This window comes from Anser brachyrhynchus (assembly GCF_964034855.1).
Source record: "Anser brachyrhynchus genome assembly, chromosome: 19".
In the NCBI taxonomy this organism is placed as follows: Eukaryota; Metazoa; Chordata; class Aves; order Anseriformes; family Anatidae; genus Anser; species Anser brachyrhynchus.
In genome coordinates, this window is record NC_137712.1 from 1,166,292 (window position 1) to 1,187,359 (window position 21,068).

At 47.3% G+C, this 21,068-nt stretch overlaps 2 protein-coding genes across 12 annotated transcripts in view; one reads left to right on the forward strand and one right to left on the reverse strand.

Moving 5' to 3' along the window:
• Positions 1 to 14,823, reverse strand: part of PBX3 (PBX homeobox 3) — a 114,715-nt gene extending 99,892 nt beyond the window's left edge. For 2 of the 11 annotated variants that reach the window (XM_080561415.1, XM_080561421.1), the window contains exons 1-2: positions 10,456 to 11,018; positions 10,155 to 10,228 (exon numbers count right to left, since the gene is read on the reverse strand). In XM_080561415.1, coding sequence (XP_080417541.1) covers positions 10,155 to 10,203 — 49 coding nt within the window. In that variant the 5' untranslated portion in view covers positions 10,204 to 10,228; positions 10,456 to 11,018. Of the gene's footprint in view, positions 1 to 10,154; positions 10,229 to 10,455; positions 12,213 to 12,827; positions 14,140 to 14,410 lie in introns of those variants that run through there. The other 9 variants (XM_080561413.1, XM_080561416.1, XM_080561420.1 and 6 more) reach the window with 9 other exon arrangements.
• Positions 14,824 to 15,372: 549 nt separating this feature from the next.
• Positions 15,373 to 21,068, forward strand: part of MAPKAP1 (MAPK associated protein 1) — a 105,588-nt gene continuing 99,892 nt past the window's right edge. Inside the window, exon 1 of the mRNA XM_080561409.1 lies at positions 15,373 to 15,780. The gene's annotated coding sequence lies outside the window, so the exon portion shown is untranslated. The remainder of the gene's footprint in view (positions 15,781 to 21,068) is intronic.

Here is a 21,068-nt window from a genome sequence, read left to right on the forward strand (position 1 = left end):
TGTAATACACTGACATCCAAGAATTTATGTATATGGAGACTATCATTTAATTTTCAGACATTCAATTTCTATAGTTGGTCACAGTCAAAAGGTCAAGAACCAACAAGTCAATAAGCTCCCAAGCTCCATATCGATATCACGTCACTGCCCTAACAAGTGGAGAGGAAGTCAGAAATAATTCACAAAAAAATTCTCAGCTGCGAAGGCCGGCGGATTTCCCCCGTCCCACACGAGAGCCGTGCGCCCGTCCCTGCGCCGCGCGTGGTGGGACAGCCTCTGCCTCTGCCCCGGCCGGGGCCCGGGCTCTCGACACCCCACGATTCTGCTCTGCGTTCCTTGGGAATTTTCCCCCCCACAACAAAGGAAAGAAATATGAGATAGAAAAACTGATAGTTCCCACTCTATTTGAATAACAAGTGAAAACCTAAAAATACCTCCACTGCATGTTATTACCAACTGTATCACCAGGTTTTATAGTGACAGGACTGTGCTATAATTTCTGAGAAAACCTCGGCATAAAGCTCCATAAACCCAACCACTCCTGTAATGTATCACCTTATCTAGTGCACAATCATTTCCACAACTTTTCATGTTAGTATAATTTGTTCAAAAATGGTAATAAATACATCCTTGAAGTCAAATAAGAATCATTGCACAATCGACTGTAACTTGTTTTACTAGCAACAGTTAATCATGCAACCAGGATCTCACATAAAAGAAATAAGCAAACATTTTGGTGTTGTGTAATTACAAATGTTCGCTAAAAGCACACTTCCTTCTTTAATCAACAAATATATGAAAGCAGCGCTTTAAATACCCTTTCAAGTGGGTAATTGCATCTGCGAAGTTATCACTAAAGAAAAACAGTGATCCCCATCTACAGTGAGCAAATGGTCCGCTGTACTAAACAAAGTAACTACAGTCAGAAAACCCTGATAGCCTTTTGCTAGAGGTCTAACCATGGATTAAAAATGCAAACATTGCTAATTAAAGCAAAGAAAGCCAGAAGTCTAAGCAAAGTCTAATCTGTTCATCTGCAGGAGGTAAGACCTCACTTAGGCGCACCGTTAATTTGAATATAAAGCGGACACTGCAAATAGTTCTTAAAGATTATATTCTTATATTGCAATTTTAATTATACTCAATACTTGATATAATTTTCAGCATGTAACGCCAGTTTAACACAAACTCACAGAAATTTCTGATAGATAATATTCTCATTCTACAGACAGAAGTGAGACAAAGAAGGTAAAATTTGAGTGCTTCTCAATGAACTTCAGTGAGATGGCCGGCAAGGCCTGCGTTTGCTCCTGCTCAGGTAACTGCATCTCTCCTCACTCAGTTGAGAGGAGAAAATTTTCTTCTCAAGTCAACAGTAGCACCAGGATTCAAACCAGAAATCCCAGGCTTTTCCCTCCAGGTACCCTCTCCACCAGAATTAACGCCATTGGGGGTGTATCAGTACCGAGAAAGTTAAGGTTGGCCCCCAAATGTTTTAATTATTTAGTTCTTTTCCTCAAAAATTTCAAACTCAAAATAAACAACTGGAGACGGGTGATGCTCTCCTCTGCTTGCTGAGAGAAAAACTGACTTTGTGCCTGAAAAGGCACTGTTTTGCTCTTCCCGGCATCAAAATGGTTCCTAACTTTCAGTTTTTGGGTGATGAAGTCCTGACCAGATTCTTTGGGCCAACTGGCTCAGGAGCTCCCGGGGACTGAAACCCGCCAGGTCCACAGGCTGGCCACGAGGCGCCCGTGGAGGACGAGCAGGGCGCCCCGGCAGAGAGCCGCTCGCTGCCCTGGCCGCTGATGGCAGCGGTGTCAGGCAGAGGCCCGCGGCGGGCACGCACGCCAGTTGCACTGCAGCGACGCGAAAACCCCTGTGGCTCTGGAGAAACTGCTGTGGTTTGTGTCTTATGTGGTTCACGTTAAAAATTTCCCAACAGTGATAGACTTCAGCTGCCAGGATCAGGGAGACCATGTGCAGCTAGTACGAACAGCCCCCGCACAGAGCTCTGGGGCATTTTTTTATCCTTTTTCCTTTCTTTTAAATAACTATTGGGGCTCATAACAAGCACTGTCACTCTAGCACTACTCCCCTGATTGACTTTGCGACAATGATCTGTGGAGGAGATGGGCACGCGAGCACACAAACATTCTGCAAGCACTCAGGCAAAGAGGACTAGAGAGGCTTTGTTCGGTTTGGTCTGGTTTTTATTTTCCGATAAGTTTCTGTTCAATTTTCAGAATTACTTCTCTGATATTTTTAAACAGTATAAAAAAAAAAAAAAAAAGCAAACTAACCACAAAACTGTAGTAAAGAAATTCCAAGGCTGAACAAAAAACACACGCACACACAAAAAAGGAAAATTTGAACTAAATCAGAAACTCTCGTCATTGAGTCATCCTGGAGCATCCTAATACTGCAGAGGTCTCAGCACAGTGATCTTACGTATCATATATGCCCTAATAAATAGGTTCAATGAGTTGAGTTAAGGGCAGAGTTTAACTATTAACTCCAAATTTCCTCGCTCTTATGGCTGTAAGTCAATCCCTTAATGTTATTTTAACACAGTTTCTGGCAGTTGAATAAAATCTATGGTCAATATTACAACCCCTTCCTTCCTAAATGAAGGAAAATATACGTGTGATTTACATAAGAAATCATGGGAAATCCTGTAACGGAGCAGGGATGATAAATGTTCAAGGCCTGATTGCCCAGGAATCCAAGCCGACCATTTGACTTCAGCTGTTCAGGCCCTCGTTATACAAATCTCAAAACCAGCAGAACTGGCAGAAATACCTCCATGCAGGTATAGTTTTCAGCACAGTAACAGTGTGCAGTCAAAGAGGTTATAATGCAGCGCTGTAAGATATATCTAAAATAATACCACAAAAATCAGATGACACAAAGAATTCTAATACTTTCCTTTTGTTAAGATACAGTAACTGAGAATACAATGAAATTCTTCATGTTCAGTATCTCCCATTAGATCAATTAATATTCAGAGAAAGCCTTTAACATGAAGTTTAAATAATCATAGAAGGAGAAAAAGAACCACCAATGTTCTAGAAGCTTCTCTAGACCTTTCAATCAATTTTATTTATATGCAAAACCAAGAGAAACTCAGAAAAAACAAAGCTCCTCCTGATGCTAAAGCTCTCAATTTACTGACAGGCAAATGGCTTCATGCTGCCACTTAATCTCATTTCTTGCATAATGCCCTCTAATTAGCATATCAAAGTGAATTAATACTTCTAGGGCATTAGCAATGGGAAAATCTGCTCCAGGCTTCACAATAGCAGTTAAGCAAGAGCCAAGAAATCCTCAAAAACACCACAAACCACTTTGCATTGCAAAACTGTTCAATTTATTTATCCTCTCTCTCTAAACACTTTTACCGCACACTGTTTTACTACTGTTCACCAAACAAAATGATAATTGCCAAAGTTACCAGCATCTGTAATGCCTGTTTAGAATCTTAATTTAGATTGTATACTTCAAGATCTCAAGAAGCTTTCATTTGCTCTATCATATGTACCAGGATATACTGAAAATTTGTTCGTTTAAAAAAAAAATGTAATCAGGATAATATTATTAAATTCCATTTCCACTTGTAATCAAAAATTAAATAATATATGAAAAAGCCACCTGCTGGACAATGAGGAATAAGAGATTAGCTTTAAATGTTGATGCATGACTTAAGTATAGCAAAAGGTTTTGACCTGTAAACACATGATACAAAACCACCCCCTTTCCAAGTGATTGATCTGCAGGACGCGTGGTACCCAGTGATTCATAGATACTGTTACAGCCCGTATGACTGTGCAACATGTACTGAACTGATCCCAAACAAAAGAATTCCAAGTAAAATACCTAAAATAGTACAAAATTAAAATAAATGCATAGTGATTTTTACTGTATTCTCTTAGGCAAAACGTGGTATTTTTGCCCACTTCCTGAAGCAATTAATACATCATAGCTGTTACCATGAGATATCGGACCACTTTTCTTTAGAAAATATTTTCAGAATCTATTTTCAATCACAGGTCATTTTGTTTGCAAAATATAAACTGTAGTTTATAAACAAGGACTAAAAAAAACCTCAGACTTCGTCATCTTGGTGCTCCCCATCAATCTTTAAAAACAGAAAAAGAACATTAGGGAAAAAAACCACGCTAGTACACCCAACCTAACCCAAGAAGGGAGCGGGAGCGCAGGCGGAAGGCTAATAACAAAGAGTAGAAGAAAATGCCGGGGTCAGTGGGGCTTTCTACGATTCTGTTTGCAACATGAAGGCAAAATGAAGTATGAGAGTAACGAAATAAATAACGATAGATATTTATCTAGTACTTTGAGCCTTTCTAAAGAATGTGCATTATTGAAAAATATATACCATTCAAGTACCAGGCTTCATTTCCTTTCATATTTAATTCCCTGTTTACTTCCACTGTAAAGACAGCATTATGGAAGAGCTCTAATGTCCAGCTGAGAAGCACAATTCATCTGTTTGGCTGATGAACTACTCTAACTTTATAAAAGCATGAACTATAAGAGCTGACAGAAACTTTAATAATTTATATTAAATATTGATGTGAATTATTTACTCCGTTCATACTTAAAGACATGAATTGCCTACCAGAGAAAAGCAAATGTGACAAAAGGTCAACATGATGGTGAAAAAAGGCAGGCTGTGTCAGGCATGTGTTATCTGAACCATGCTGATCACCTTGATAAGCGAATAGCATTAAACATGACTGCTGAGAAAACAAACAAAGCATTCTTCTCAGGGTGTCAATTCAGGGAATACAAACAGCTACATCTAATTCTACCAATGATACAAGAAAAGGAAAACACTCAGCTCTCCACCGATTTTGACTGATTAGTACACAGCTTTAGTATTCATTCTTATTATTCATCAAAATATTCATCAAACCATCATACATATGATGTGCAAGGAACTGTAAAACAGTCTTAAAATTGAGAACAGATACAAACTGGACTCTCTTTCTCTACCATATAATTATTAATATAGTCTTCATATGCATTTAAATATTGTATTACATTTGTAACAATTTAGTATGTCTAATTCTGCTTATATTTGTCTACGGTAGACTGCAAATATCATTATATTAATGTTTCACACAAATCAATATTTAAATTGAAAAAAGACAGCATAATATCCATATCGTACAACTTTTTCATTGAAAGCTGTAGGAATAGAGCTTGATAAATGGGCTAAATCCTGTAAAAAGGGACTCTTGCATTCACTATATGCTATTATTATAATTTATCTCTGAATGCAAAAATTCCTTAACTTACAGCAAGCATCCTAAAATAAACCACACAGTAACTCACATAATTTACTGTTTTCAGATAAACAAGCAAATGTATCAAATTCAAAAATAAAATGAAGGAGATGAAAAATAACTATAAAATAAAATAAAATAAATCCCTGCTCTTACTTAAATTAGTATTGACAAGTAGGTCCAAATTTATCCTTTACGCAAGGGGAAGAAAAAAAAAAAAAAAAAAAGATGTGGAAACACAGATCCTGGTAATCAAGGCAAAGATTGTTATTTAAATATAGCAAGGAGCACTAACAATGTTATGGTCTAAAGATACTATGTAGTTACAGGTTCTGCAAGACAAAGTATCACATTTTTTCTAATGAAAATTATCACCACAACCGCCTGTGTTCTTATCCAGAGAAGTATCCTGCTGGAAATCCACCGAAGAGAGAGAATTTTGTGAATGTGTTTGAACCAGACGACCAAATGACAAACAAGATACTTTATCCAATTTATTTTTACTAGTAGGATATTTACAAAGAAAAGCAGTGCCATTGCCATAAGGACAGTGTAAATGACCTAGCACACTACTGCACGTCATCATTTGTAATACATTTGCTGACAATTAAAAAAAAAAAAAAAAGTATAACCAATGATTCAATGAAAAAATTTGGACACTGAAGCATGAGAAAGGAAACAAAAGCTAAATAATTTAAGCTGAAGAAAAGATGTACGCACATAAATACACAGTGATTACTACCTTATGTAGTCAGGGTACATAAGAAATATGTATTTAGTACCTTGAAAAAAACACCAGGACAGCACATAAATATTTTAAATAGCTAAACTGAATAACAATAACATCATTGTTGATATTTTGAAAATAGCTACCATACACACACACACACACACATATATGTATGCTATCGGTGCTATTTCATTGTTCCCTTAGAATCCTTTAATGTTCAGATCGCCCTGTTAGGATTCCATGTTATCACAAATTATTTGAAGTTGATGGCACTAAATAATAGTTTATAAACAGTGAAAAGTTGGAATTTATGTAAGGGAACAATCCTGTGGTACTACTTTTAAATAACAACAGTGGAAAAAAAGGGTTAATATTTTCAAATTCTTGTAGAAGACAAGGCAAAAAGCAAGTCTTTCTCCAAGGAGTTACCTAACAGGCAGTTTACAGATTTTGCAGCATATCGACAAGGGGCGTTCCTAAAAGAGTTGGGCCATTTTCATCAGTAAGGAGCTTTGCAACACGTAAGGGCATGATACAGCCCTTCAGACATCAGAATTGCACTGTATGGTTATTTGCAGTCGTAGCAATAAGTAAAGGTTTTCGTTTACATGGGGAACCGCAAAAAATTAACCTCATGGTTAACTTCACTATTTGTCTGGCCTTTCTATTTCTTTTTTCATTCTTTAAACCAAAACTCTGCAAGAGGGGAGAACATTTTTAATGAACATTTTCCTCCTCTCTCTTTAGACATAAAAAATAGTTCAACCAGCCCAACCAGCCAAGCAGGCCTTTCTCTTCCCCTGCGGACACCTCCTGCAGTCGAGAAGTTCATTAAGTTTTATGATCTTCCCAAGTCAGTCCTGCTTATAAGCCTCACAAAGGCCACAAATCTGGCAAACCATCATGTATGCCATTAGGCTTTACTAGTAAATGAATGCTATTTAGGGTTTGTGGTGACAGTAAATTAGGGTTTGGTTGGCAGCTATCATTGTTTCTGTTGGACCCATATAAATAAATAAATAAATACATGCATACGTGTGTGCATATATGCACACGCATTCATACATTTTTATAAGTGCGTGTGCCTATCCGTATCAATGATTCTTAAAGACAAAACAAATCATCTATCAACACAGTCTAGGATGTAATAATATGTCATTCCACTGGGAAATAATTGCAATTCCCTAACCATTTTAAGACTATAAGAATTAATATATTTTCATTTCTATCTCCATGAGAAAAACCAGTACCTCAGGTATAGCAACATACTAATGTAGAGTTAATCAGATTACAAATCTGAAGGATTTTTAGTCCGTAAATAAGAGAGATTATTAAAAAAAAAAAAAAAAGGCACGGATCAGTTTTAGATTCCTCCTGGTAGGCGCACAAGGCAGACAGATACGCAGGAATGCAACAGATGTGAGTGCGCCTTAGGAAGGTAACTTTAAGACTTCCAAGCGACACCTCAGAGAGCAGGTAAAATATAACAAAATAGAGCCAACAGACTCTCACTTGCATATCTTCGTATTTTATTAGAGGGGCTTCAGTAGAACTTTGGGTATCATTTTTCCTTGAACTAATTAAAGAAATAAGTGGCAGTTAGTTTCTTTATGAAAACCATGCTACCTTGTGGTTGCCTCTAAGAATGCACGTATCTATTAATATCTGCAAGGCTCTTAAATGCATTATGCAGCACTTTTTTAAATGTTAAAACGTTAAAAAAGAAATGTCAGGCTAAATTCAGTAAGCTCAGTGATTTGCTTTATACATGGTAAATATCTCACGCAAAAAAACTCGTGAGCTCCTAACCCTAAGTGCGACAGAGAGAAAGGCTTCGAAAAATGTGATGCATTCATTAACCCTTGCCGGAAAGTGACAGAGTTGCTCTACCTAAACTGGGGATTCCTCCACGTATTGTCTCGCTACCGGTCTTGCTGACTGTACTGAAAACTACTAAAATATAAAAAAAATACATAATTCAATATAAAAATGACTTAAATATTGCATTACTTATTTCAGAATAGACATGACTGCAATTGCACTTCACGTATAGGCTCCAGTCTCCCTTCTCACCTCTCTTCCTCCTCACAGAAGGTAGCGGGAAAGCCATCACAGTAATTCCCACTGCCAGCACCAAGGTAAACTTTGGTTCTGATTAAAAAGAATCAAATTCCAGAGCATGAGCCAGCTGCAGCCAGATTTAAGTACTTGGACCACAAGACAATGCAGAGCAATGGGGGGGGGAAGGGAGAGCTTCTGCTTTAATTGCATCTCGGACTGTTTACCCTTCCAGTTCAGAATTGTTCGAGCTGTTTCCTACGAAAACAGTTTATAGAAAATAAGCTAGAATTTATCTTCACGTTATCTTTGCTGTAGCACACTGACTGAAGTCTGTACAGACATTTCAACTCAACTGGGAGACCCTGAGTGAACGTCCCCCTGCGGGAACAGTTTTTGGTGGGGGTGTGGATTCATCTCCATCAATCACTCGGTGCATTAATCCTGTCTCTCCTGTGCTGCTGGGGCTGGCAGGATCCTGCCTTTGGGCAGACAGACGTCTTCGCTCTTTGTTGGTTCTCAGCTATTTTACCAAAGAGATAACTTGCAAACTTGGCTCGACTACTTGGAGCACAAAGGCAGGATTTTTCTCAACTCGCACATTTCACCGAAACACCCAAAAACATTTCAAATCCCAAAATCTCCTGTCAGGTTCCCTCTCGCTTCTGCAACAGCAGTGGCCTCACCAAAGCCCCCTCTGCCAGTAATCCCCGCTTCTGAAAAGACTTGTTTTTTTTTTCCTTAACTCACCTCTGACATGTGGCTGACTATACTTTCCTTTCAAAACAGCGAGGCTAAGCCCTGTGCAAATAACGTGATCGCAGGACCTACGCCTGCCTTCTTAATTGAAATTTGCCTGCTGCAAAATGTCTGAACATCAAGGGCAGGTTGCTTGGTTAGCTCTGGAGCAGGACAGGCAGAAAGTTTAGAGAAAGACAGAAAACAAACACAAACCAAGGACAGAAAGGGACTGTGAACTGATCGAGGCAAAACACAGGCACGGGGGGAGGGAGGGCAGAAGGGGGGATCATTCCCCTTATCCCTGGTAATATAATGCAATATAAAGCAGAATCAATCTTAATATTCACAACACAGTCAATACCCTAGTGCTTAGCTGTCAGCAGAAACTGAAGTGGATCCCCGGTAGCAAAGAAGCCCTTGGACATAAAGCACCATAATTTACTGAGTACTGCGCACTTCTGGGCTTCTCAGTTGGTAACTGCACGATTTCACATTTGTAGGTTTTGTCTACATAACCCTATTTGTTCAGCTTGCAATTACGGGGACTGTGTGTGTTTGAATATCAAGTACAGCTAAAAACGCAAGCCAATGCATATTTTTATTTTTAAAGCCAGATCAGAAAAAAAAAAGGTTTTTATTCTCATAATGCAAAGCAGAGTACTTTTCAAAATCGTCTTCTTCAAAAAAGAAATTTATCTGTAAATTCAGTGATGTCAAAAATTTGCAAAAAAGAAAAATTTAAAATGCCTTTAAGAAAAAGTACAGCATTTATTACTGTCTCAATAATGTAGCACAGGAAAAAATGCTATATTTTTGTACACTTGAGAGTAAGATTTTTGACATTTAAAGTGTCATCGCCGGAGAACAACTAAAGCTTTGCTGCACTCTACAGAAATTTGGGGTCAAAGCGTCCGTCACTTTCTCATTCTTTAGCTTCTTCCTAGCAGCGCACTTCCCGTGCTCCCGCGCTCCGCTGCCGGGCTTTTACTTTGGGTTCTTTTTGGTTTGGTTTGTTCCCGTCCTTTCTCCCCGGCAGCGCGGCGCGCCCTGCCCGACCGTGACCGCCGCACCCGCTCGCAAACTTTGCGGCCCCGCCGCACCTGGGGCAGCGCCGGGCACGGCTCCGCGGGCGGGCCCGGCACGGAGCGGCCCGGCACGGAGCGGCCCGGCCCGGGGAGAGCCTCGGGCAGGGGCCGGGGCCCCTCCACCCCGCTCCGCTCCGCGCCGCGCGGGGCCGGGCCGGGCCGGGCCGGGCCGGGCCGGGCGCTCCCGCGGCGGAGCCGGCGGCGGCCCAAGATGGCTGCGGCGCCCCTTACCTGTTTTCTCCTTGATCTCGCAGAGGACGCTGAAGAGCGCGGGCTTCATCCTGTGGCAGTTGAGCGCGTGCTTCCTGCAAGAGAGCACAGAGAGCCGTTAGCGGCCGAACATGGCGCCCGCCGCCGCGCCAGGCCGAGGGGCCGCCGCTCCGGGCCGGGGGAGGCCGCGCCGCGGGGCCGGGCCGGGCCGAGCCGTGCCGAGCCGCGCCGGGGCCCCGGGCCGCCGCGCCGCCGCCGCCATCCATCACCGCGGCCGGCGCCGTGACAGCGGGCCCGGGCGGCGCGGGGCCCCGCGGCTCACCTGCGGGCAGCGTAAATCAGCGCGGGGCCGCGGCCGGCGGCTGATTTATGGGGGACGGGGGCAACTTGGGCGCCGGCGGCCTTTGTTCGGTAGGGCTGCGGCTGGGGCGGCGCGGGCTTCCCCGGCACCGACCTGCCGGCGGCTTTGCCGCTCGTCTGCCGCCGCCCGGGGCAGGGGGCGGCCGGGCCACAAAGTTACGGGGCCCGGCGGAGCCGCGGGGACCGGGACCGGGACCGGGACCGGGACGGGGACCGCGGCCGAGCCGGGCTGAGGCGCCCCGACAGCGCCGGGCTGCAGCCGAGCCGGGCGGCGCGGCACGCGGCCCCAGCACCGCGCGGGTCTCTATTTATTTTATCGGAACAACAACAACAAAAATCATTAAACAGCGACTCTGGTTCGGCCTCGGCTGCTTGCGATCTCTGCTACAGCGCTCGGGAGTTGCTCTGCCGGTGAGACGCCGGCTCTCCGCGGAGGAGCGGGGAGGAGAGGAACAAAACCCACACACACAACAAGACAAGGTTTAATTAGACGAAACCAACTTTGCTTGTGCCTCATCCAGGCTTTGGTCAGTGATGGTCATGATCTGATGGAGGATGTCCCCGATGTCCTGCTTCCTGCCGTCGCCGTCTGCCCCTTCGTGTCCGTGGGGAGGAGGCAGAGCCATGCCCCCCTGCACCGAGTGGCCGGCCAGGTTCACGCCGGCCAGAGTCTGCAGCATCCTGGACTGCTCGTCCATGCCGGCCTCCGCCGCAGCCCGATCGATGCTGCCGGGCGGAGCGGCGGGCGAGCGGGCTGCGCCGCCGGCGGGGAGCGGAGCGGGGGCTGCGGGAGGAAAAGGCGAATAGGTCTCCGGCTCCCGAAGTCAGTCTCAGTTCCTGACTCCTCGCTCTGTCCTCGCACACACGCGCGCGAAAAGAGAAATAAATAAAAAGGCAAAAACCAGATCGACAACAACAACAAAAAATCAGTATCTGTGTTTGGACCGGGTCTCAGCAGTTTATTCCACTCTCTTCTCCTTTCCAGCGCAGTAAATCACTCTCTTCTTTAGTTACAGTCTTCTTTCATCATCATCATATCTGTGGCTGGGATAAATGACTTGATAAGGTTTCTTTGCAGTTTTCTTTCCTTGGTACAATCTTCCTCCAAAGCTTTTTTTTTTTCCCCTTTTTATTTTTATTGTTGCTTTTTATGTCTTTCCCCACTTGTCCAAAAATCTTCTTTGCAAAACGATGAAAAAAGAAAAAAAAAACAAAAAAACACAAAAAAAAACACAAAATCAAAAAACTTGCTTGCAAATCCCGAAGAAGTTAGGAGGGTGGCAAACAGCAAAAACCACAACAAACCGAGCGAGCACCCCCACCCCCAAATTGCAACATAAAAAAAAGCCAGGAAAACACAATCACAGAGGGAAAAAAAATTAATTGCCCTCCCCCCAAAAATAACAAATGGTCCCAAGTCTGTGCAACGGGGGGAAACAGCAGCGATCAAAAGTTTGGACTCGCGCAAAGAAAAGAGCGGAAATAAAGGGGAAAGAACTGTAAAAAAATTAATTACACACTCTCTGCAAAGCAATGTGCAAAAATACCAGCCGGCCGGGATTTATGGGGCCGGCGGCGCGGTGCCGGTGTGTGTTTTATGGTGTTTGATGGCCGCTCCGTGAGGGATTGACAGCCTGCCAACGCCACTCACTCACCCCGCAGACGTGTCACCCTGTGAGCAGCGCCGCGGCCGCCGGCAGGGACGTGGGCCCGCCGCGCCCCGCCCCCGCCCCGCCCCTGCCCGCCGCCCGCCGCCCGCCCCGCCCCGCCCCGCCCCGCCCCGCCGGGCGTGGCCGCCGCCGCCGTGCCCGGCTCCGGCTCCGGCTGCGGCTCCGCGGGGTCGCGGCTCCCGCCGGGCCGGGCCGCGGCGGCGCTCCCCGGGGGGCGGGGCGGGGCGGGAGCGGCGGGCCCGGCGGCCAATCGGAGCGCGCGGGGGCGGGCGCCGGCGGCCGCCGCGGCCACTCAGAGCGGGCGGGGCGGGGCCCAAGCAGCCCGCCCCCGCGAGGTCCCGCCCCCCCGGCCGAGAAACTTGCGATTGGGCCGTTCGAACGGTCACGTGCCCGGGCCGAGCGCCGCTCCGGCCCCGCCCCCGTTGCTATGGGAACGCGCGGCCGAGGCCTCGGCGCCCGCCGAGGGGCCCGAGGCCGCCGGGCCGGGCCGGGCCGGGGGGGCCGCTGGGGGCGGCGAGGCCGAGGCCCCCCGAGGCCCCCCGAGGCTCCCCGAGGCCCGGCTCCCGCCGCCCGCCCGTCCTCCCGCAGACCGGCGCTGGCCGTGACAGCACGAAGCGAAGCGCGCAGCAGCCGCTCTCGGCCCGGCCCCGCCGCTGTCACCCACCTGCCCCGCGCGGTCCCTTCTCGCCTCCCACAGCGCGGCACGGCGCGAGCCGAGCTCCGGTGGCCGTCCCGGGGGTGCGTGGTGGTTTGGGTTCGGCTGCAAGGAGCCCTGTCCAAACTCAAGCCTCGTCCGCGTCTCTCTGACGTTCCCGGACGTGTGGCTGACAGCTCGGCTCCGTGCGGCTCACCGGAGCTCTTCATCCTTCCCCTCGGCTCCCGCTCGCCTCTTCTCTCAATCACGGCTGACACCGCCGTCATCGCACCTTCACTCAGGACCGTAACCTGGATGTCATCCCTTTGACTTGGGGCTCAACCACGTCTCACGCGGGCTGTGTTTAGCCGTCGCGGGTTATTTCTGGGGAACATAACCAGGCTTTTACCGTTCCTCCAAGCGATTAGCGCATTTACTCAAATTCTAATTATCTTCTATCTCGATTACTGTGGCATTTTCTGGTCTAAACAAATGTGTTCTTAGTGTCATCCAGCTTTATTAAAAGCGCTACTCCAAAGATCTTTTTTATGATTATTATTTTGAATATTTCACAAACCCGTTTGCATTTGTCCACTGAGGGCGAAGTTTCACAGAACAGCTGAGCGATTCCAATGGCTAGCTGGCACTGAAATGAACAGGACGCTGCTGCCTTGCTCCCCCTGTGCCAGCTCCGGTGCTGATCTCGCCCCACGGTGGTTCAGTTTGCTTCACTAAATCATCGGAAAGCTCATCTTCGGGGTTACTTTTTCTACTAGTTTATCAGGCTGAGTCAGGTAATTACAGCATGAGGTGACGGCTGGAGAATGACTCTCTGGGCTCTGCTTTCCCCTTGGTCATGGCCTTATGCTACCTATTGTCTGTCATTTGCTAGAGCAGTTTCAGTTCCTTGCCTTCAGTTGGCCACTGATGCCAGGCTCTGTTATCCGGCCTTCGCAGGATCACACAAACGTCTTCACGGCAGAGCCTTTGGTGGCATTCTAATTCTTTTCACAGCCATCCTGTAGCATCCTTTTTAAAGCTTGTTTTTTGTCAAAGTGTACGGCTGTTTAAAGACTGCTAGGTCATGGTTTGCTGAGAAACTAACCAATGTTGTCTCGTTATTGCCACAGGAGATGGTGGAGGCAGGCTGCGTTGACAAGTTTAAAAAGCAACTGCAGAAATGCCTGGCCACCTGGCCATGGACAGGTACAAAAGGAAAACGTGTGCTAAAAGGACTCGTGAACATCTCCAGTCCTGGACAGTCTGCGAGTTTGAAGCACACGGACCGCCGAGAGTGGCCAGGCTCATCTGCCCGCTCCAAAACAGCATCTGCTGTAGTCTGCTGGAGAGAAAATACGAGTCAGAGGGAACGCTGGGCTAACCCAGTCCAACATTTCTTGTGTTTTCAAACAATACCAGAATGGTTAAATACAGGGGTTTGCAAGTTCTGTTCGTCTAAATGCAACACGTTTACGCTTGTATATCAAGTGCTATGTGGAAGGTTTAGAAATCATAATACAGATATCAATACCCTGTAGTGTTGACAGGTCAAACAAGCAAAACGTAGAGGGTTTAGGAATAAACTGGTACACCCTCAGTCGGGAAAGCGTTACCTCTATTTGCAGTAAGCGCGGCTGAACATGGGAACTACCGGGGCTTTCCTCACAAAAGACCTCGCGGAGCTGTGTCAGGGGCGGTGCTTGGTTTGTGACCGCTCCCGCTCCGTGTCCCTAAGCACGCGCCTCCCTGGGGGATGCGGGCGCGTCACGGGGCAGCCCGAGCCGCTCGGCAGCACCTGCCTCGGGGGCGGGCCCGGCCCCTCCAGCCGCACGGCGCCCGGCCTTCATCGCAGCCCTGCGGCGCCACAGCGGCGGCTCCGCGCGGGGCCGGGGCCCGAGGCCCGGGGCTGGGGGCTGGGGGCCGGGGCCCGGGGCCCGGGGCTGAGGGCCGGGGGCTGCCCCGTCCCGTGTCCCCGCCGCGCCCGGGGGCGCCGCCACCGCGACCCCTGACGCACGCACGCGCTCGGCGGAGCCGCCGCCGCCATCGTCACATCCGGGGGCGGCGCTTCCGGGTCGCGGCGCGGCCCAGCTCTGCGCTGCCGCCGCGTCCCCGGCCCGGCCCGGCCCCGGCCCCGGCCCCGGCCCCGGCCCCGGCCCCGGCCCCGGCCCGCCGCGGGGAGCAGGCGGCGGTGCCCGGCCCGGCGCGGCCCCGCGGAGCGGCGCAGCCCGGCCCGGCCCGGCCCGGCGCGGCCCGTAAGTGCGGAGCAGAGCGGGGGGCGCGGTGCGTGCCCGGCGCCGCCCGGCCTCGGTGGCCTCCAGCCACGGTCCGCGGCGGGTCCCCGGGGGCGCGGCGCTGCCGGGAGCGCGGCGGGGGGGGGCCGGCCCTGCCCTGCCCTGCCCGGCCCTGCCGGGGCTCGCGGTCCCGGCGCGTTGCTGCGGGCGCGGGCCGAGCGCCGCTGGGGGCCCGGGGGGCGCCGGCGTCCGCGGTGGAGGCAGGGCGGAGGCAGGGCGGCGGCCTCGGGTCGGGCAGCGGCGGAGCCCACCCGGGGCCTTCTGAGGGCATCGCTGCGCGCTCTGCGTGTCGGGGCTGGCGGGCAGAGGCCCGCTGCGCAGTTAAGCTCTGCTGGTGCATCAGGCTCAGAGCAGAGCTGCTCGCGGGCGCTTCTTTGGGTTAGGTTAAAACGTCGAGATCGCTGCCCAGGCGCGGACCTGTGCCGAAATAACCCCGGTGGTGCGTTAGGAGCAGTGGAGGGGCTCCGTCTAACTGTGTCACCCGGCTGCAAGGAATGACAAACCTGACAGCCGGCTCACTGTGCAGCTTTTCCTCTTGCTCAACAAAGGCTTCAGAAGTTTAAGCAGCTTGGCGGCATGACCCGAGCCGTGCCATCTGTAGCGCAGGTCTCCCAGCCTTTCAGAGTTCTGTGAGAAGTAGACCAGCGCGTACAGCTGCAAAAGGCCGCTTACGCTCACGAGCAGGACAAGAAGTAAGTAGGGTGCAGGCTGTGCGCCCCGGGGCAGGCCCAGCTGCTCCCCGCGGGCAGCTCCGTGCTGCCTTTGCCCGGGGGACCGAGTGTCACCCGCTGGGAAGGTGGTGGCAGGGCTGAGGCTGCCTTCAGGCCCTGCCTGCCTGCCCCAGGAAGGGGCAGGCCAACACTGCTGCGGTGTAGGGCTGCAGAAGCAGACGGTAACGGTGCTGGTCCTCGTAGCACAGAGTGCTACCGCAGTGCCATCAGCACTACAAGCGGTTATCGTTTGGTGCTGCGGTAATTTGTGGTTGTGACACTGCATTATGTTTGAGATACGCCTTGCGGTGAGTTTGTTGTCTTGCTAGCAGCAGTTCTCCATTTGCCAGAAGTGGCCAGATGAAGACTTTCTGTTCTGCACTTGTGACAGAGATCCCAGTATGCGTTCTAACGTTCACTGCGTGTGCTGAGAAGCTTTATCCAGCTGTGAGACCTAGCGGTTCGTTGTCTTCAAGTCTCTTGTACAAGACAACACAAACGTAATCCCTGCCTCGTTTCCTTTTTGCTTGAGACGTGCTCTCTAAATCGCGTACTCTGAAAGCAGAGCAAAGGTTCTTAAACATGTTACGCTTTGTCTGGTGGTGAAGAAGAAAGACCAAAAATTTGTCAAGACAAAAATTAAAAGCCAGAGAAAAGGGAGATACTCATCGATGGCTGAACCAGTGTGTACCTGTCCAGTTACATTTGACATGGAGTACCAAAGAGGCTTGATGTCGTGGAAGTTTTTTAAGCAGATGTTTTGCTCATGAGCATGTGTGCAAGTCAGAAGCAGCTTGCAGTCTGTTACACTCTGAAAAAATAAGATTATGATCATGCTTGTTCAAAACTGCGTTTTTATGCCATAAAAATGTTTGTGCAGCGAGAAGTAGAGTGGCAACAAAGTGAAAAAATGCTGTTTTTCATTCAACTTCTTTTGATTTATACTTCCATTAAACAAATAAACACTATAGAATATGTGAAAGAAGAAAATAAACACTGACTTGTCATTCGAGTTTTACCTCAGATGAGAACAACTGTAGACGGGAATTAGAGTAGTATTGCTAAACTAAACTGGGGGTGTAGAGGAAAGGTGCCAGGAATTACTGTTTTTAATCTTAAATATACATATAGGGAAGTGGAGTTCTTAAAAGTTGTTGGAATTAAGTTCTAGTAGACTACTTTTCTTCTCTCTCTTTCACTCCCTGTTTACCATCAAGTGTGTGCATTGCAGGAAGTTGTGTTGGTGGCTAGCTTTACCGGCTACATTTCGAGTCTACCTTTCTGGGTGTACTCTTAGGGTTGATGTATACAAAATGAACGCTTCGTATAAAATACTTTTAAGGTAATGTCTTGGTAATCTAGGGTCACGTTTTCTGGGGCTGAAATGTGATTGTTTTGTTGAAAATCTATGTCTGGAGAACCGTTACAGAAAGAAAGAGTTATGTTATGTTTGAAAAGCATTAAAATATTCCAGTTCAGACTAAACTACAAAAATAAGTTATCCAGTGAAGATGAATATACAGTTGGTAGCATCTGAGATATATATATATATATATATATGTTATTTTTTTTTGCTAGTCCTGTTTTAAGATGGGAACTCTGAGTGTAGCTCTGAGTTGTCGTTCTGTGAATGACGCAGAATCCCGTAATCCTGTGTCGGATACTCGGAGGGGACATGCTACCTCCAGTGAAAAATCTGGCGGTGCGGTTGCGTAGCAGCAGCGCAGTTCTGACAGCGGACTGGTGAATTGGCTCAGAGCAGTGCAGGTGGGTGTCGTGCGGTCGGGAAGCTGCCGGGCTCCAGCCGCACGTCAGCATCGGGGAACGGCACGCGTGTTTGTGGCTCCGAGGCTCTTCTGAAGGTCCTGTGGGGTGACCGTAGGTGCAGCAGGTTTCGGTCTTTGCGCTGAGTCGACCCAGAGCACGATTGGTAAGGCTGCAGACCTCCCTATGCTTGGAACACCTTTGAGACAAGTTTGGCTTCAGCACCTGCAGGCAGGCTTTATACAAAGCAGCTCTGCGAGCAGGACACGGGCGGCTCACGAACAGCGCCGTCCCTCTGTGCTCACACGCTGCTTGTGGTGGAGACACAGGTAGCGAGCCTTGCTCAGGAACATCCAGGCAGAGCTGCGTCCCTTCACAACAGCCTGAAGGGCTTGGAGGCGGCCTTAGAAAGCCTCCTTCTGTCTCCCAGTATTATACAGGCCAAAAAAGGGGAAAATGTTGAAGCTTTCTATTTTGGTCATTTTTTGTTGAAGGCTGACGTTTGTACAGGATGCGTGTTAAATAGTATCAGTGAAAGCGTTTGAAAGATCATTGATTTTTTAGGCTCCTGAATGCTATGATGCGAAGAGCCGGAATGGAAACTGCAGTGTAGTATTTGAGCAGCTTGAGCCTGTGCTTCCAGACTTCTGTTTGCAAGTAGATGTTATATACATGCATCCTAGGAATATTAAAGCTTAACAAATCGGCTTTTAGTGTTTTAGGCAAGTGAGTGATAAGCTGTGGTTTCATGTGGAAGTGCTGTGCTGTTGCTGAAAGCATTCCTTCCAGCTCTCTGCGCAAGCAGACGTGCAGTCAGCCTCCCTGACACACAGGCAGCGGCTGCTGCTCCCCATTTCTGGACAGGGTGTTCATCAGGAATAGAAATAAAAAGGAAATTGCAATCTGTTGTTTCGAAGGTATCCTGGTTTGGTTTGTTATTTTAAAATCAACAGTCTTAAAAATGAATTTAAATAATTGTATTTTTTCTGGATAATAAATTCTCCCAAACACAGGCTGGGGAAACAGGCCCTAGTGATTCCAGCGTGGGGGGTCATTACAGTCTGACGGTGCAGATGTAATGTGTGACAGGGAATGCTTGCTAGCCAGTATGGAAAAATAAGCATAATCATAGCCATTAAAAATTAAGCAAAGTGTTTGCACATATTTAGATTAGGAAAAAAAAAAAACAGGCAAGATGCCGCTTCTCTAAACTGTTTCTATCCAAACCATTCAGTACAATATCAGAATGAAAAATGACAACACTTTGTCATCTGTTCAAATTGATATTGCACTCTTTGCAGTGACAGCTGAAAAGGCCCACAGGTGCCATATAAAGAGGTGACCATGTTGTCATATTTCATTTAGGCATCCCTCTGCAAAGCCATAATTACCTAATTAGGTTGTTAATTAGGAGATTAGCATTTCACTATATTGATAGAATGCTCTTTGCAGGCATGAGTCTAGATACGGATTTGTCTGCCCTAATTTATAATCTCTGCCTCTTTTTATACTTATTTATTTGCGTAAAATCTTGATGCAAGATAGCATAGGTTAGCTGAGAATCAACTTGTTTGCAATTAAATGAAGATTTGACAAGATCAGGAAACAACTGGAGAAGGGTATACTGTTTCCATGTAGACTCCAATATTCTCTCCGTCCTTCCCTAAAGCTCAGTAACTAAAATATTGAATTTGGTGTACCGTGCGTCCTGCCTAGCGTGACAGCAAGAATACAGCCAAGTTCCAAGTGGTTCGCGCATACAGAAATACGTATCCGATGCCAGATCAATTTACAGGATTGTAAACTAACAAAGAATTTGCTGAAAGTTGTGTGTAATGCATTGTTTCTCATCATAACTCTCAAATTCCGGCTTCACTTGTGAAAGAGCACCTCTTTAAATGACTTTAAATGATTATTTCCTTTTTACTGATAGGTCTAAGCATAAATGACAGCTTCTCTAAATAATTATTCATTCTTAAATGCACTTGAGCTTTTGTTGAAACGTAAACTTGAATTTTCATATATTGCTTTTCACTTCCCTTTATCCTGGATGCACAGGAGTCTGTCTGGCATTCAAGGGTTCTGATTATTTGTACTGCTGCAAATGTAGATAACCAGAACCATTTCTTCAGCAATTGCAGACAGAAGTTAACTGTGAAATTATTTCATATTAACCTGAATCATAAATTTTGAAGTATATTTCACACCGTCCTATTCCAGCTTGTAGGACGTGGGGGAAGAAATCAATTTTTATTCTAATTTGTGCATTTTTTCATTAGTTTTTAAGATCACTTTAAAGACCTGCAGTCAGAGAGGCGTTTAAGTTCAGTGAACGTGGAAGCCCTTGGGCGCTGACATGTAATGTTATTTAATTCTTCCAGCCTGCTGTGTTTTGAGTTCACTAGTGATGGTTTTAGATCCACGTTGCACCCTCCAGAAGTTGCATCTTTGTCTGGAATGTTTGTTTCAATTGAATAGCATGTAATTGTTTATTACTTCCTCAAGGAGGACCATCAATTTAAACACATTTTCCTCTTGAAAAAAAAAAATGAAAAAAGAAAAAAAGAAAACGAGCTACAGGTTTGTAGAATAAGAAATTTCAGGTTTTTTTTTTTTAATTTAGAGGGGAAATAACCTTGCAGGAATTGGCTGGAGAATCTTGTGGAGAATTTACAGCTGCTTTTAGCCATTTGAACCAAAAGAGTCTTAAAATTATCACATTAAAATTGGTAGAATTTCAAGGTTGTAGCTCGTTCTGAAGCAGGACATTTTTTAATTGCTTACAGCTTTCTCCAATTTTTATCAGTTATTCTAGCTTATGTGGAGGTCTAGGAGCAAATTTCATGCGTCATCCATGATAGATTTTGAATTACGAAGGGCGTAAATGTCTAAGTTGTCTGCGAGGAAAGTATTTCTTGTACTTCGGTCAGTTGGAGCGTGTCACGGAAGGGTGACGCTGGCTTGCAACTTTGGGAGCGACAGTGGGGAAGTGGCAGGCGTGCGGGTGGTCCCCGGGAGGTCCCGGGCTGAGCTGCACGTGCGCGTGTGGTTCCCAGCGCTCGGTTAGGGGTCGGTTCCTGCCTGTGAGCTGTGAGGTCCCCGGCGCTGGGTGTGCTCACCTGGGTGTGCCGGCATGCCCTCCGTTCGGGACCTGCGTGTCGCCCACGGGGAGCGGGGTAGGTCTGTAGAAGGTTGTGCTTCACTTGCACGCCGTACCGTGAAAATGTCGATCTGCGTAACAGCCGTGCTCCTCTCTGTGAGAGACCACGGGTGCCGCAAATATAGCAGGGGGTTACTGGAAGGGGAATGCTTGCGGTGAGATGAGTAGGCTGCGATCTAGCTGCCTGATTGTCTACAAAGGCCCCGTGAAACCCGGCGAGTCGTTCAGCCTCGTGATGGTGCAGTTTTACATCGCGGAGGACGTTACCTGACTGCGCAAGACTAACAGGGGGCTGTGCTCCTGGTGGGCTCTGAGGCACTCCAGTAATACCGCGAGGAGACCAAAG